At 48.1% G+C, this 17,142-nt stretch overlaps 1 protein-coding gene across 1 annotated transcript; it reads left to right on the forward strand.

Moving 5' to 3' along the window:
* Window positions 1–2,639: 2,639 nt before the first annotated feature.
* Window positions 2,640–16,515, forward strand: hypk (huntingtin interacting protein K). The gene is made up of 4 exons (XM_059945906.1): window positions 2,640–2,829; window positions 8,882–8,937; window positions 14,764–14,815; window positions 16,134–16,515. The coding sequence occupies exons 1-4, from the start codon at window positions 2,677–2,679 to the stop codon at window positions 16,227–16,229; spliced, it is 357 nt and encodes a 118-aa protein (XP_059801889.1). The 5' UTR covers window positions 2,640–2,676; the 3' UTR covers window positions 16,230–16,515.
* The last annotated feature ends 627 nt before the right edge of the window (window positions 16,516–17,142 follow it).

Raw genomic sequence — 17,142 nt, forward strand, 5'->3', positions numbered from 1 at the left:
CAACATAATGTAAAAAGTGTGAGGAAAATTAGTAAGTGGTGATTTCCGAAGCCTGTTGAAGGAGATAAGGTAGTAATCCTTCAAAGAGAATTGGGTACAAGTTTAAACTTCTGCGGAGGTGAGATAACAATATGAGATGTTGAAATGCCCTGGGGCGAATTAGACAACTCAATGAAATGGCCTGTGTCATTCCCAGAGTTGGATGGGCTCTTAAACCATTTGATTTCCATGTTAAGCAGCAGATACTCTTCTGGTGTAGCCATGCTGGTCAGGGTAATTACTTATTTGTTGAAGTACAGTGTGGAGTAAGTCCTTGTGGAGCACTTCAAGCTACACCGCCCAGCAACACCCAATTTAATCACGGGACAATTTACTATGACCAGTTAACCTACTAATTAGTGTGTCTTTGGACTGTGGGGGGAACCAGAGTACCCAGAGAACCCCAACGCATTCCACAGGGAGGATATACTACTTACAGAACAGTGCCGGAATTGAACTCCAAACTGCAGGATGCCAAGAGCTGTAATAGTGTTGTATAACCAACGCTATTACAGATGGATTGGACACAGTTGACATGGTATGTGAAAGCGAGATCACCTCTGGACAGACAAGGAAAACCAGTTAATTTCTGCTCTGGGTTTCGAAAAATGCCTGCCAGGTGCCACACAGAATTATTTCACTGGAGTACCTTATATTGGTGGTAATGTACTTGCATGATTTGAGAATGTGTCAATGGATGTAAAATTTAAGGAAAGACAAAATCGGTAATTTGTGAAAGGAGGGGTGCCATGGGGAGATTTAGGGCTCAGCTACTCAGTCTTCATCAATAATTGATGGGAAGGATCGTGTATATGTATGTACCCAGTTTCCTTGAAACACACAAATCATTAGAGGGACTCTGGTATTATGTGTAGGTTGCTCAAGATTTCTGGTATCTAAATAATCTCTTATGTTTATTATTCGCTCGTACATTCCTTTGTGGCAGTTTGGAATATGAGGAGGATGTGAAGCATCTGTGGTTTCAGTAAATAGACAAAGAAGTCAAGGTGAATTATAGTTTGGGGAAAATGTGAGGTCCATCCACTTCTGTCTCTTTTCCAGGGTGGAAGATGTTGGTGTTGTGAGTGTTTGGATCTCTGATCATGAAAGTTTAGAAGTACAGGAAGAAATTGGGGAGTTAAACAGACTGTAGTACAAGTCATCAGCATTCCTGCCTCATTGCATTTCGGAGGGTACAATCCCAACCTTGGTGGTCAAGTTTTCCGTGTTATTTAGCCATTGTAAGTAAATTCTAAATTTTAAAGTTGTTATTGGACACTGCAAGAGAATTTGAGTACAAAAATAGCGAGGCATGAACTAACAACACACACAAAATGCTGGTGGAATGCAGCAGGCCAGGCGGCATCTATAGGAAGAAGTACAGTCAATGTTTCAGGTCGAGACCCTTCGTTAGGACAAATGGAAGAAAGATATTTGAGAGGGGGAGGGATGATGCTAAGAGCTGGGAGGTTGATTAGCAAAAGGGATACAAGACTGGAGAAGAGAGTATCAAAGGGCGGAAGGCCTTGGAAGAAAGAAAGGGGGAGGGGAGCACCAGTGGAAGATGGAGAACAGGCAAGGACTAATTGTGAGGGGAAAAAAATTAAAAATTAGGAATGGGGTAAGAAGGGGAGGAGAGGCATTAACGGAAGTTAGAGAAATCAATGTTCATGCCATCGGGTTGGAGGCTACCAAGAGGGAATATAAGTTCCTCCAACCTGAGTGTGGCTTCATCTCGACATTAGAGGAGGCCATGGATAGACATATCAGAATGGGAATGGGACTTGGAATTAAAATGTGTGGCCACTGGGAGATACTGCTTTCTCTGGCAGACAGAGCGTAGGTGTTCTGCGAAACAGTCTCCCAGTTTGCGTTGGGTCTCACCAATACATAGAAGGCGTGAACTAGTTATGTGGGGCTATGGTTACATGGCAACTAGAATATTGTGTTCAACTCTGGCCTTTTGTAGGAAGTATATTCTTGCACTAGAGAGAATGCAGTGTATGTTTCCAAGGTTTTGTGAGAAAACAAAGAGCTCTCATCAAACATACAAAATTCTAATGTGGCCTTACAAATTGAATTTTCTACAGCTGGATGGTGGTGAATCTTCAGAACAATTTGTCCACGAAGATTCTGGAGGCTCGGTTAATGAGTGTACTCAAGGCAAATACATTCCTTACTATTACGAGAATTGAGGGATGCTGCTGTCCGTGCGGAAAAGTGGTAATGAGTTCAAGAGCAACGAGGACCCTTGAGGTGACTAATAAGGCCATTGTGGGACCTAAATATTTTTCCACATATAGAGCAGGAGGTGTCTGATAGAATGGCCAAATGTTTAGCCAAGAAGGTGGCGTTGAGTCCAGTCCTCCACATGGACTCAATAAGGAGAGCAACGGATCCCAGTACTGTCCCTTCATCCACTCTCTGTGGTGACGGGGCCAGGGATTTCTTCAAGCGGATGAGGGCGTTACATCAAGTTCAGGAAGAAAATGGAAAGGTTGCACGCAATGGCGGAAGGACCGCAAGGCCGTCTCCCTCCACCACAGAGCCACCTACCGGTGAGGGCAGGTGCGTACGTGCTGACGTCCTTCCGGCGGCGTGCCGGCGCGAAGACGGGCCTTTCCGGCGGCGTGGGTAATGGCGGAGGCAGACGGCGACCTGGACCTGGAAAATGAGGAGACGGAGCGGCCGGCGGAGAAACCGCGGAAACATGACAGCGGCGCCGCAGACCTTGAGCGAGTGACCGACTATGCCGAGGAGAAGGAGATCCTCAGCTCGGACCTGGAGACTGTGAGGCCCGGGGAGTGGTGTGGAGGGTGGGAGGTTGATGGCCCCATTACTGTCCACTCAGTCCCTCCATCCCTCCCCTCCTCGTCACTGTCCACTCAGTCCCTCCATCCCTCCCCATCACTGTCCACTCAGTCCCTCCATCCCTCCCCTCCTCGTCACTGTCCACTCAGTCCCTCCATCCCTCCCCGTCACTGTCCACTCAGTCCCTCCATCCCTCCCCGTCACTGTCCACTCAGTCCCTCCATCCCTCCCCTCCTCGTCACTGTCCACTCAGTCCCTCCATCCCTCCCCGTCACAGTCCACTCAGTCCCTCCATCCCTCCCCTCCTCGTCACTGTCCACTCAGTCCCTCCATCCCTCCCCTCCTCGTCACTGTCCACTCAGTCCCTCCATCCCTCCCCGTCACTGTCCACTCAGTCCCTCCATCCCTCCCCTCCTCGTCACTGTCCACTCAGTCCCTCCATCCCTCCCCGTCACTGTCCACTCAGTCCCTCCATCCCTCCCCTCCTCGTCACTGTCCACTCAGTCCCTCCATCCCTCCCCGTCACTGTCCACTCAGTCCCTCCATCCCTCCCCTCCTCGTCACTGTCCACTCAGTCCCTCCATCCCTCCCCTCCTCGTCACTGTCCACTCAGTCCCTCCATCCCTCCCCGTCACTGTCCACTCAGTCCCTCCATCCCTCCCCTCCTCGTCACTGTCCACTCAGTCCCTCCATCCCTCCCCTCCTCGTCACTGTCCACTCAGTCCCTCCATCCCTCCCCTCCTCGTCACTGTCCACTCAGTCCCTACATCCCTCCCCGTCACTGTCCACTCAGTCCCTCTATCCCTCCCCTCCTCTTCACTGTCCACTTCGTCCCTCCATCCCTCCCTGTCACTGTCCACTTTGTCCCTCCATCCCTCCCCTCCTCGTCACTGTCCACTTCCTCCCTCCATCCCTCCCCTCCTCGTCACTGTCCACTCTGTCCCTCCATCCCTCCCCTCCTCGTCACTGTCCACTCAGTCCCTCCATCCCTCCCCTCCTCGTCACTGTCCACTCAGTCCCTCCATCCCCTCCTCGTCACTGTCCACTCAGTCCCTCCATCCCTCCCCTATTCGTCACTGTCCACTCAGTACCTCCATCCCTGCCCGTCACTGTCCACTCAGTCCCTCCATCCCTCCCCTCCTCATCACTGTCCACTCAGTCCCTCCATCCCTCCTCATCACTGTCCACTCAGTCCCTCCATCCCTCCCCTCCTCGTCACTGTCCACTCAGTCACTCCATCCCTCCCCTCCTTGTCACTGTTCACTCAGTCACTCCATCCCTCCCTGTCACTGTCCACTACGTCCCTCCATCCCTCCCCTCCTCGTCACTGTCCACTCAGTCCCTCCATCCCTCCCCTCCTCGTCACTGTCCACTTCGTCCCTCCATCCCTCCCCTCCTCGTCACTGTCCACTCAGTCCCTCCATCCCTCCCCGTCACTGTCCACTCAGTCCCTCCATCCCTCCCCTCCTCGTCACTGTCCACTCAGTCCCTCCATCCCTCCCCTCCTCGTCACTGTCCACTCAGTCCCTCCATCCCTCCCCGTCACTGTCCACTCAGTCCCTCCATCCCTCCCCTCCTCGTCACTGTCCACTCAGTCCCTCCATCCCTCCCCTCCTCGTCACTGTCCACTGTCCCTCCATCCCTCCCCTCCTCGTCACTGTCCACTCAGTCCCTCCATCCCTCCCCTCCTCGTCACTGTCCACTCAGTCCCTCCATCCCTCCCCGTCACTGTCCACTCAGTCCCTCCATCCCTCCCCGTCACTGTCCACTCAGTCCCTCCATCCCTCCCCGTCACTGTCCACTCAGTCCCTCCATCCCTCCCCTCCTCGTCACTGTCCACTCAGTCCCTCCATCCCTCCCCGTCACTGTCCACTTCGTCCCTCCATCCCTCCCCTCCTCGTCACTGTCCACTCAGTCACTCCATCCCTCCCCTCCTCGTCACTGTCCACTCAGTCCCTCCATCCCTCCCCTCCTCGTCACTGTCCACTCAGTCCCTCCATCCCTCCCCTCCTCGTCACTGTCCACTCAGTCCCTCCATCCCTCCCCTCCTCGTCACTGTCCACTTCGTCCCTCCATCCCTCCCCTCCTCGTCACTGTCCACTCAGTCACTCCATCCCTCCCCTCCTCGTCACTGTCCACTCAGTCACTCCATCCCTCCCCTCCTTGTCACTGTTCACTCAGTCACTCCATCCCTCCCCTCCCCTTCACTGTCCACTCAGTCCCTCCATCCCTCCCCTCCTCGTCACTGTCCACTTTGTCCCTCCATCCCTCCCCTCCCCTTCACTGTCCACTCAGTCCCTCCATCCCTCCCCTCCCTGTCACTGTCCACTTCGTCCCTCCATCCCTCCCCTCCCCTTCACTGTCCACTTCGTCCCTCCATCCCTCCCCTCCCCTCCCCGTCACTGTTCACTCCGCCCCTCCTCCTCATCACTGTCGACTCATATGATCCTAAGACATAAGAGCAGAAATGGGCCGTTCAGCCCATCGAGCCTACACGTCCCTTCCATTCGGGCTGATACCGGATCACAATCAACCCTGTGCACCTGTCTCGCCGGATCCTTTGATGGCATCAACTTCTGCCTTAAATATACCCATGGTCTTGGCCTCCACTGCAGTCTGTGGCAGAACATTCCATAGATTCAGCACTCTCCTTGCTTGCTCAGAGGTACGGAGGCCTAAAAAAAATTCCTCCTTACCTCTGTTCTACAGGGTCACTCTCAATTTTGAGTCTATGTCCTCTAGTTCTAGATACCCCCACCATAAGGATCATCCTCTCCACATCCATGTTATCTAATCCTGTCACCATTTGGTAGGTTTCAATGAGATCCCCCTCCATTGTTTTAAATTCCAGTGAGTACAGGCCCATAGCTGCCAAATGCTCCTCCTATGTTAACCCTTTCATTCCCAGAATCATCCTCTTGAACCTCCTCTGGACTCTCTCCAATGACAACCCATCCTTTCTGAGATATGGGGCTCAAAACTGTTGACAATGCTGCATGTTTGGCCTGAGCAGTATCTTATAAAGCCTCGGCGATATCTCCTTTCTTTTATATTCTATTCCCTTGAAATAAACGCCAACCTTGTATTTGCCACCTTTACCACAGACTCAACCTGTAAATTAATCATTTGAGAATCTTGCATGAGTCCTTCTAAGTCCCTTTGCACCTCTGATATTTGAATCTTCTCCCCGTTTCCAAGGGGTGATTGTTAAGTTTGTGGCCTAAGGTAGAAGGAGATGAGTTTCTGCATAATCACTGCACGTGCATGTGACGAGAGGTATTACTCATCTCCTCCTACCTATCAATCACCCCTTCTGTGGACCACTTCTACAACAAAGGGATCCGTATGCTCCACGACCACTGAACTAAGTGTGTAAATGTAGGAGGGGACTGTTGAAAAATAAATGTGCTAGGTTTTATAAAATTGACTCCTACCTTAGGCCATGAACTTATCAATCACTCCTCATAGATGATAGTCCGCACTATTGTTCCTTTTACCAAAATATATTGTCTTACATTTCCCAACACTGTATTCCATCTGCTACTTTCTGCCTATTCTTCCAATTTGTCTCGGTCCTGCTGCAATCGCACTGCTTCCTCAGCATTACCTACCCCTCCGCCTATCTTCGTGTCATCCACAAACTTTGTCACAAAGCCGTCTATCATTGACAAACAATGTGAAAGGTAGCAGTCCCAATACTGACCCCTGAGGAACACCACTAGTCACCTGCAGCCATCCAGAGAAAGCCCCTTTTATTCCCACTCGCTGCCTCCTACCTGTCAGCCATTCCTCTATCCATGTCAATACAGTATCTTTCTTGTAATGCCATAGAATTTTATCTTGCTAAGCCGCTTCATGTGTGGCACCTTATCAAATGCCTTCTGAAACTCCCAAGTAAATTGCATCCACTGCCTCTCACCTTGGTTGTTACTTCTTGAAGAACTCTTAACAGATTCGGCAGGCAAGATTTCCCTATATAGAAACCATGCTGACTTTGACTTATCATTAGTCTCCAGGTACCCCGAAACCTCATTCTTAATAATCAACTCCAACACTTTCCCAACCACTGAGGTTAGGCTAACTGGCCTATAATTTCCTTTTTCATTCTTCCCTTCTTAAAGAGTGAAGTGACATTTGCAATTTTCCAGTCCTCTGTGACCATGCCAGAGTCAAGTAATTCTTGAAAGATCATGACCAATGCATCTGTTATCTCTTCAGTAACTGTGATAAACTATATATACCGGTCTGGACACGCCCGTCTGCTGACTGCTCCTGTGGCTCCTCCCACAGACCCCTGAATAAAGGCGATTGGAGGCACTGCTCCTCCCTCAGTCTCCAAGACGTCGTGCTCCCTTTTGCTGCTAATAAAAGCCTATCGTTTACCTCCCGTCTCCGAGAGTTATTGATGGTGCATCAATAACCTCACTTGGGACTCTGAGATGTAGTCCATCTGGTCCAGGTGACTTATCCACCTAAAGACCTTTGAGTTGCCCTAGCACTTTTTCTTTTGTAATAGCAATGGCACTCACTCCTGCTCCCTGACACTCACAGACCTCTGGCACAATGCTGATGTGAAGGCAGATGCAAAGTACTCATAAAGTTCAGCTGCCATTTCTCTGTCCCCCCATTACTACCTCACCAGCATCAATTTCCGATAGTCTAATATCAACTCTCACGTCCCTTTTACACTTTATATAAAAGCTTTTATTATCCTGCTTTATATTATTGGCTAGTTTGCTCTCATATTCCGCCTTTTCCCTTCTTGTTTGCTTGCTTTCCTTTTGTTGGATTTTAAGCTTCCCGATTATCCAACTTCCCAGTCACTTTTGCTACCTTATATGTCCTTTCCTTGGCTTTTATGAAGTCCTTAACTTCCCTTATCAGTCACAGTTGCCTCCCCTGCCATTTGAGAAATACTCCTTGGGGCACACCTATCCTGTGCCTTGTGAACTGTTCTTAGAAGCTCCAGCCACCTCTGTTCTGCTGTCATCCACGCCATATCCTCCTCCGGTCCACCTGGACAAACTCCTCTTTCCGGCCTCTGTAATTCCCTTTATTCCATTGTGATACTGATACATGTGACTTGTGCTTCTCCCTCTCAAATTGCAGTATGAATTCAGTCATATTATGATCACTGTCTCCTAAGGGTTCCTTTACGTTAAGATCCAGGCTATTACAATCTGAGACAGCTTTTCCCTGAGTAGGCTCAAACAGAAGCTGCTCTAAAAATCTATCTCATAGGCATTCAACAAATTCCCTCTCTTGCAATTTGACACCAACACAATTATCCCAATCCCCTTGCGTATTGAAGACCCCATTACAATTGTGTCATTACCCTTATTACATGCCTTTTCCAGCTCCCATTGCAATCTCGACCCCACATCGTGACTGCTATTTGGAGGCCTATATATGATTCTCATAATGGATTTTTAACCCTTGCAGGTTCTTAACTCAACCCACAAAGATTCGACATTCTCTGACCCCATGTCACCTCTTTCTACAGATGTAATTCCATCTCTTACCCACAGAGCCACACCACCGCCTATGTATTCCTGCCTGTCCTTTCGATACAAAGTATATCCTCTGATGTTAAGCTGCCCTATGGCATTCTTTTAGCCACAGCTCACGACTCATTCCATCCCTCCCCTCCCATCATTGTCCAGTCATTCCATTCCTTCCCTCCTGACACTATCCTCTCCATTCCTCCCCTCTCCTTCCTGTCACTGTCCACTCATTCCATCCCTCCCCTCCCATCATTGTCCACTCATTCCATTCCTCTCCTCCTTGTCACTGTCCACTCGTTCCATCCTCCCCTCCCATCACTATCCTCCCCGTCGCTGTCCTCTGTTTAACCCTGAATTTCTGAATGACACGAAGGTAAATTCATGCTGAATGGTGGAGCAGGCTTGATCTGCAGAGAAACTCTGTTGTTGGGGAAGGAGGTGGATGTGGGACAAGGTGGGAGACTATGGACTGGGAACCCAGGTGGGATGTGGGAGTAATTATCAGTTGTGATCTTGTTTTTCTTCAGGCAATGTCTGTCATTGGAGACAGGAGATCCCGGGAACAGAAAGCCAAACAAGAAAGGTTGGAATCTGCAGTTGACTTAATGAACATCAAGTTCAAGTTTATTGTCATCTGACCGTACATATATACAACCAAATGAAATAGCATTCCTCAGGACCACACAACATACATCATAACAGCACATAAACTGAAATATTATCAGAAATAAGTTAATAAAATATCATTCAGAGTGCAGGTAGTGTGCAGCACAGGTAGTGAACAGCTCGGTGGTGGCGGGGATTCATTAGTCTCACAGCCTGAGAGGAGAACCTTGCATAGTCTGCAGACCTAGCCCTGATGCTCCTGTACCTCCCAGTCGGTCAGAGATTGTGGGATGGGTGGCAGGAACCATCAATGCTTTGGGCCCTTTTGTATATAACGCTGCCAGTAAATGTCACCAGTGGGGGGGAGGGTGGAAACGGCTGTGATCCTTGGAGGTTTTTACTATCCTCTAGGGCAAGGGTTTGTACTTTTTTCTATGTCTTCAGCCAACACCATTGAGCAAGGGGTTCACGGACTCCAAATTAGGAATGCCTGCTCTAGCGTTTATGTTCCAGTCCCTTGCAGCGTCCGCTCCACACAACACAGCCAGACTCAATGCTGGATGGTGCTCCTGTAGAAAGTTGTTAGAAACAGAACAGAAAAGCACAGTACAGGCCCTTCGGCCCATAATGTGCTGACTTTTTGCCATCTGCTGTTTTCCTGTCTGTGTAAAGGTCAGGCAGTTGTCACGGTCATTGGTCTGCACTATAAGTAGCTTGTATGGAAGAGCCTCATGCTGATCTCCAGGTTGTGGGAGAGGAGAGTTATGATTTTGGACAATGGAATGCAAACCATTCTTGTTCTCACAAAGTGCAGCCTCTGCTCTGTAACCTTATTCCATTTCCTATCATCAGGTTCCCACTACTGAAGCGGGTTGCTTCCTTCCTTCACTATGTCTCGCACTGATTTAAAATCGGCATTCTTTCATCGTGTCCTCCACCATATGTTTTCTGTTCTCCAATAACTCCCAGCTCTAAGGACAGTGATTTCTGCTCATTGAGCCCTATGACCTTAAGAATGCTTCTGAATCTTTCTATGCTTCCCACCTCTCTGTTAGTGCAATAACTTCAGCTACTGTGAACCTGTGCTTGGGATCACTCCACCTCATGCGCACACCCCTCAATGCCCAGAATATTCCAACAAACAGCCCTCTTCCACCCCCCCCCCCCCCCCCACAACACTCGCCCAGTTAACCATCTTGCTCTGCTCCGGAAATAGAAGGGTTAATGTATGAGTAGCGTTTGATGGTTCTGGATCTGTTCTCACTGGAGTTTAGAACAATGAGGAGGGGTGGATTTCATTGAAACCTGTGAAATAGACAATAGGTGCAGAAGTAGACTATTCGGCCCTTCGAGCCTGCACCGCCATTCTGAGATCATGGCTGATCATCTACTTTCAGTACCCGGTTCCTGCCTTGACCCCATATCCCTTGATTCCCCTATCCATAAGATACCTATCTAGCTCCTTCTTGAAAGCATCCAGAGAATTGGCCTCCACTGCCTTCTGAGGCAGTGCATTCCAGACCCCCACAACTCTCTGGGAGAAGAAGTTTTTCCTTAACTCTGTCCTAAATGACCTACCCCTTATTCTCAAACCATGCCCTCTCGTACTAGACTCTCCCAGCATCTGGAACATATTTCCTGCCTCTATCTTGTCCAATCCCTTAATAATCTTATATGTTTCAATCAGATCCCCTCTCAATCTCCTTAATTCCAGCGTGTACAAGCCCAGTCTCTCTAACCTCTCTGTGTAAGACAGTCCAGACATCCCAGGAATTAACCTTGTGAATCTACACTGCACTTCCTCTACAGCCAGGATGTCCTTCCTTAACCCTGGAGACCAAAACTGTACACAATACTCCAGGTGTGGTCTCACCAGGGCTCTGTACAAATGCAAGAGGATTTCCTTGCTCTTGTACTCAATTCCCTTTGTAATAAAGGCCAACATTCCATTAGCCTTCTTCACTGCCTGCTGCACTTGCTCACTCACCTTGAGTGACTGATGAACAAGGACTCCTAGAACTCTTTGTATTTTTCCCTTACCTAACTCTACACCTTTCAGATAATAATCTGCCTTCCTGTTCTTACTCCCAAAGTGGATAACCTCACAATTATTCACATTAAACGTCATCTGCCAAGTATTTGCCCACTCACCCAGCCTATCCAAGTCACCCTGAATTCTAGTAATATCCTCATCATATGTCACACTGCCACCCAGCTTAGTATCATCAGCAAATTTGCTGATGTTATTCTCAATGCCTTCATTTAAATCGTTGATGTAAATTGTAAACATCTATGGTCCCAATACCGAGCCCTGTGGCACCCCACTAGTCACCACCTGCCATTCCAAGAAACACCCATTCACCGCTATCCTTTGCTTTCTATCTGCCAACCAGTTTTCTATCCATGTCAATGTCTTCCCCCCCCCGATGCCCTGAGCTTTGATTTTATCCACCAATCTCCTAGTGGGACCTTATCAAATGCCTTCTGAAAATCGAGGTACACTAACATCCACTGGATCTCCCCCCGTCTAACTTCCTGGTTACATCCTCGAAAAACTCCAACAGATTAGTCAAGCATGATTTGCCCTTGGTAAATCCGTGCTGGCTCGGCCCAATCCTATCTAGATATGCCACTATTTCATCCTTAATAATGGACTCTAGCATCTTCCCCACCACTGACGTCAGGCTGACAGGTTGATAGTTCTCTGTTTTCTCCCTCCCTCCTTTCTTAAAAAGTGGGATAACATTAGCCATTCTCCAATCCTCAGGAACTGATCCTGAATCTAAGGAACATTGGAAAATGATTACCAATGCATCCGCAATTTCCAGGGCCACCTCCTTTAGTACCCTAGGATGCAGACCATCTGGACCTGGGGATTTGTCAGCCTTCAGTCCCATCACCATTTCCTTCCTAATGTCAAACTGTTTCATTTCCAATGTTACCCTATGTCCTTGGCCCATCCATAAATCTGGGAGATTGCTTGTGTCTTCCTTAGTGAAAACAGATCTAAAGTACGCTTCTTCTGCCATTTCCCTGTTTCCCATAACAACTTCACCCAATTCATTCTTCAAGGGCCCAACATTGTTCTTAACTATCTTCTTTCTCTTCATATACCTAAAAAAGCTTTTGCTATCTTCCTTTATATTCCTGGCTAGCTTGCATTCGTACCTCATTTTTTCTCCCCGTAATGCCTTTTTAGTTAAGTTCTGTTGTTCCTTAAAAACTTCCCAATCATCTGTCCTCCCACTCACCTTAGCTCTGTCATACTTCCTTTTTTTTTAATGCTATGCAATCTCTGACTTCCTTTGTCAACCACTGTGGCCCCTCCCCCCCCCCCCCCCCCCCTTTGAATCCTTCCTTCTCTGGGGGATGAACTGATTTTGCACCTTGTGCATTATTCCCAAGAATACCTGCCATTGCTGTTCCACTGTCTTTTCTGCTAGGCTATCCGTCCAGTCAACTTTGGCCAGCTCCTCCCTCATGGCTCCATAGTCTCCCCTGTTCAACTGCAACACTGACACCTCCGATCTGTCCTTATCCTTCTCAAATTGCAGATAAAAACATCATATTATGATCACTACCTCCTGATGGCTCCTTTACTGCAAGATCACTTATCAAATCCTGTTCATTACATAACACTAAATCCAGGATAGTCTTGTCCCTGGTCGGCTCTCATACAAGCTGTTCCAAGAGTCCATCCCGTAGGCACTCTACAAACTCCCTATCCTGTGGTCCAGCACCAACCTGATTCTCCCAGTTCACCTGCATGTTGAAATCCCCCATAACTACTGCGACATTACCTTTGTCACATGCCAATGTTAACTCCCTATTGAACTTGCACCCAATATCCATGCTACTGTTTGTTGGCCTGTAGACAACACCCATTTGGGTCCTTTTGCCCTTACTGTTCCTCAGTTCTATCCACACAGACTCTACTTCTCCTGACCCTATGTCCCCCCTTGCAAAGGACTGAATCTCATTCCTCACCAACAGGGCCACCCCACCTCCTCTGCCCACATTTCTGTCCCTACGATAGCACGTATACCCTTGTACGTTCATTTCCCAGGTCTGATCTCCCTGCAGCCATGTCTCCGTTATCCCAACAACATCATAGTTACCAATTCGCACCTGAGCTTCAAGCTCATCCGCCTTATTTCTGACACTTCGTGCATTCAGATATAGAATTTTTAGCCCATTTCTCCTCTCTCTGTATTGCTGCCTATTGTGCTTAACCCAGCTCCCCGAACTCCCATCGGGATATATGCCCCTAGAATTTTGTTGTCCTTCCTAAATTTACTTATTCTTTCAACACATTTAACTCCATGCTCCGTCAGACCATCCTTCTGTACGTGTCCTCCTTAACACTTGTTCTGCCTCACCTTTCTCTACTACACACTTAATATTCCGGAACCGTGTAGACCTCACCTGTTCTTTGTTCTTCCTCTCGCTATCCTCTCACATTCTGGATCCCCGCCCCCTGCAAATTCAGTTTAAACCCCCCCCCCCCCCCCCCGCCCCCAAGAAGCACTAGCAAACTTCCCTGCAAGAATCCAGTTTAGGTGTAAACCGTCCTTTCGGAACAGATCCCACCTTCCCTGGAACAAAGCCCAATTATCTACAAACCTGAAGCCCTCCCTCCTGCACCATCCTCTCAGCCACGTATTAATCTTTATAATCTTTCTGTTCCTTGCCTCACTCGCACGTGGCACAGTTAGCAATCCTGAGATTGTTACCCTGGAGGTCCTGCTCTTCAGCTTCGCACCTAACTCCCTGAACTCCCTACGCAGGACCCCCTCACTCATCCTACCCATGTCGTTGGTCCCTACATGGACCACAGCATCTGGATTCTTGCCCTCCCTTTCGTGAATAACCTGCACCCGATCTGAGATGTCTCGGACCCCGGCACCAGGGAAGCAACATACCATCCGAGACTCCCAATCTTCCCCACAAAATCTCCTATCCGCCCTCCTGACTATATAATCCTCTATCAATACTGCTCTCTTCTCTTCCCTCCTCCCCTTCCTAGTCGATGGTCCAACCTCAGTGCCAGAGACAGGACCACTGCAGCTTGTTCCTGGTAGGTCATCCCCACCAACAGTATCCAAAACGGTATACTTATTTTTGACGGGAACAGCCACAGGGGTGCTCTTCTCTCTCTGTCTGCTCCCCCTGCCTCTCTTGACTGTCACCCATTTGCCTACCTCCTGTCTTTTCGGTGTGACTACTTCCCGATAACTCTTATCTATCTCTGCCTCCCGAATGATCCATAGTTCATCCAGCTCTGCTCCAATTCCCCAACTCGGTCTGATAGGAGCTGCAGGTGGATGCACCTTTTACAGGTGTGGTCATCAGGGACAACTGTTGACCCTGACCTCCCACATACTGCATACGGAGCACACCACTGCTCTGTCTCCCCCATTACCTGGTCCCAGATTAGTCAGAATAAATGAAAAGTACGTACTCAGGCTCACTGATTTCTTCTTGCCAAAGCCCAGCACTCTGCTCCTGTGCACTCCGCTGCCCGCTCCTGAAAGTGGGCTGCTTTTTAAAGCCCACTTTTAAATACTGAAAGACCTTGATAGAGTGGATGTGGAGAGGATGTTTTCTGTGGTGGGAGAGTCTAGCGTTAGAGGACACAGCCTTGAAGTAAAAGGATGTCCCTTCAGAATGGAGATGAGAAGTTTCTTAAGCCTGATCTTCTTCCCCTTTGCAATCCAGTTCTGTTTCTCTCATTGCTGTCACCCCTGGAAATGTTATGAATCAGCGAAGAATGTACAGTGACTGTTCTCTTTTTGATTTGCAGGGAGAAGGAGCTGGCAAAAGTCATCATCAAGAAAGAAGACGTTGAACTCATAGTAAGTCACGCGTACGGTCATAAACTTGCCCTCAGTTCGCCCAGTGTCAAGATCAGCTTTGGTTTTGCAGAGATTCTTTACTCTGGAGGTCCTGCTAGGGGCTTCCTTATGGGCAGATGTGGTTCAGAGTCGCAGCAGAGTAGAACACACACAAACACATAAAATACACTCGCAGTATGGGAATTGGCCATTAGTAGAAGAACTAGGCCAAAGACTGTGAGTAGCTTGTAGAAGCCCAGCTGTCAAACTGCACATTGTAAGTGTTGGTGGATAGTGTGCAGTATGCAGTTGGTTTACAATGACTTTGAGGATGTAGAGGATTACAGTTTGGGCCAGATTGGAAGCAATGCTTTCCGATCTCATTCAACCCTCATTACTGGGAAGTAGCACAAGATAAGGTGATGGGTTTTGTGTGCACCAGAGGTTCTCCAAGCACCATCCCAGGACCTGAGCCCTAATCTAGATCAGCAGTGCTGTTGATGGCATTCTACAATCTCAACCTTCGCTTTCCCAGCCCCTCTTGTTTTGGTTGTTCCATTCTGAGCTCCTACCCTCTCTATGAAACCAAAGCTAGAGTTAGAACAGAAATTAGGAGAAGTTTCTTTAGCCAGGGGGTGGTGTATGTGTGGAATTCATTGCCATAGATGGCTGTGGAGGCCAAGTCATTGGGTATATTTAAAGCAGAGGTTGATAGGTTCTTGATTAGTAAGGATGTCAAAGGTTATGGGGAGAGGGCATGTGAGTGGGGTTGAGGGGGAAAATAAATCAGCCAAGATGGAATGGTGGACTAGACTCAGTGGGCCAAACAGCCTGATTCTGCTTCTATGTCTTATGGTCTGAGCCCCAGATGTTGCCCTGAGGACATTCAAATTCCTGGAAAGGGTGAACCCAGTTGTTTCCTCCGCAGTGCTCCGCATCAAGCTGGATGCTCTGCTGGTTCAGGGTCACTTAGCATGTAGTGTACCCTCCAACTCAGAGACAACAGCAGTGTTCTGAAGCAATGAAGCATCAGAATCTTGTTTAATATCACTGGCCTGTGTCATGTCATTTGCTATTTTGCGGGCACAATGCAGTGCTATACATAATTTTAAAACTATAAATTACAATAAGGAATTTTATTTTTATATATATATATATACACACACACACATAAAATAAGTAGTGCAAAAATCTGATGGCAGAGGGGAAGAAGCTTGTCCCTGAAATGTCAAGTGTGTGTCTTCAGGCTCCTGTACCACTTCGTTGATAGTAGCAATGAGAAGAGGGCATGTCCTGGGTGATGGGTTCCTTAATGATGGATGTTGCCTTTCTATCACAGATGAACGAGATGGAGATCTCTCGGACTGCAGCTGAGCGCAGCTTGCGGGAGCATTTGGGAAATGTTGTAGAGGCCTTGATTGCTCTCACAGACTGAGGCCACGAGCGTTGCCTGCGATTGCCCTGGACATGCTTGGGAGGATCGTGGGGATTCCACAGACAGGGGAAATGATGTGAACAAGGTTGGACCTCGGGACAGCTCCATTTGTTTAAATACTGTCCACTGTTTGCAGACAGGGTTGGAAGGGGTCCAGTCAGATGGTGTGATATACAGGTGCTGCTTGTTACCATTGCTGATTCCTAAAGATGGACTTCACCCTCCAGTTGGAAAAGATCAATAGGACTCAAAACTTGAATCAATAAATTACAAACGCACTCTCAAATGTGCCTTGATTGTGTTCAATTTTCATTCTGTATATCTGAGCTGATAATTTCTCTTTCGTGCATCAGGCAGCATTTTGCTGCTTCTGTAGCATTTGACTGTTTTTTATGATGCCAAGTTGCTAGCTCAGCCCAGCATAGATGGAAAGCGTACGAGGAGCCGGCTAGATTCGAACGAGGGACCGTTCACCTCAAAGTCCGGTGCTGATGCCACTACACCACCAGACTGATAATGGAGGGCAGTACCTCCTCACCATGGAATGGATGCCTTTAACACTATCCTGTACAGTCCTTCAATTCCCCAAGCCTTTGATTATAGATCACTCACCTGAAATATTATTGCAAATGTTACCACACATTCCACTGTCAAAATACAAGCTTACAGCAACTGCTATACCCAGGCAATCTCCCATCGATGTACAAAACAGGCACCAATGATCCTGCTTAGATTCTGAGAGCAGACAAGTTAACACTGAACAGAACCGATAGACTCACTTTCAAGGACTTGACAACCCATGCTCTCAATAATGTTTATTTTTTAATTTGCATTTGCAGTTTGTTGCCTTTTCTGTATTGGCTGCTTGTCAGCCTTTGTAGCTCTTCCATTGCATTTCTTTGATCTACTGTAA

The sequence above is a fragment of the Hypanus sabinus genome, chromosome 21, assembly GCF_030144855.1.
Source record: "Hypanus sabinus isolate sHypSab1 chromosome 21, sHypSab1.hap1, whole genome shotgun sequence".
NCBI classification, from domain to species: Eukaryota; Metazoa; Chordata; class Chondrichthyes; order Myliobatiformes; family Dasyatidae; genus Hypanus; species Hypanus sabinus.

Excerpts from the sequence above, each read along its gene's own strand:
- hypk (XM_059945906.1), top strand. The coding sequence starts at position 2,677 with ATGGCGGAGGCAGACGGCGACCTGGACCTGGAAAATGAGGAGACGGAG. Across the intron at positions 2,830-8,881 it reads TCAGCTCGGACCTGGAGACT|GCAATGTCTGTCATTGGAGA; the intron begins GTGAGGCCCGGG and ends GTTTTTCTTCAG. Across the intron at positions 8,938-14,763 it reads CAGAAAGCCAAACAAGAAAG|GGAGAAGGAGCTGGCAAAAG; the intron begins GTTGGAATCTGC and ends TTTGATTTGCAG.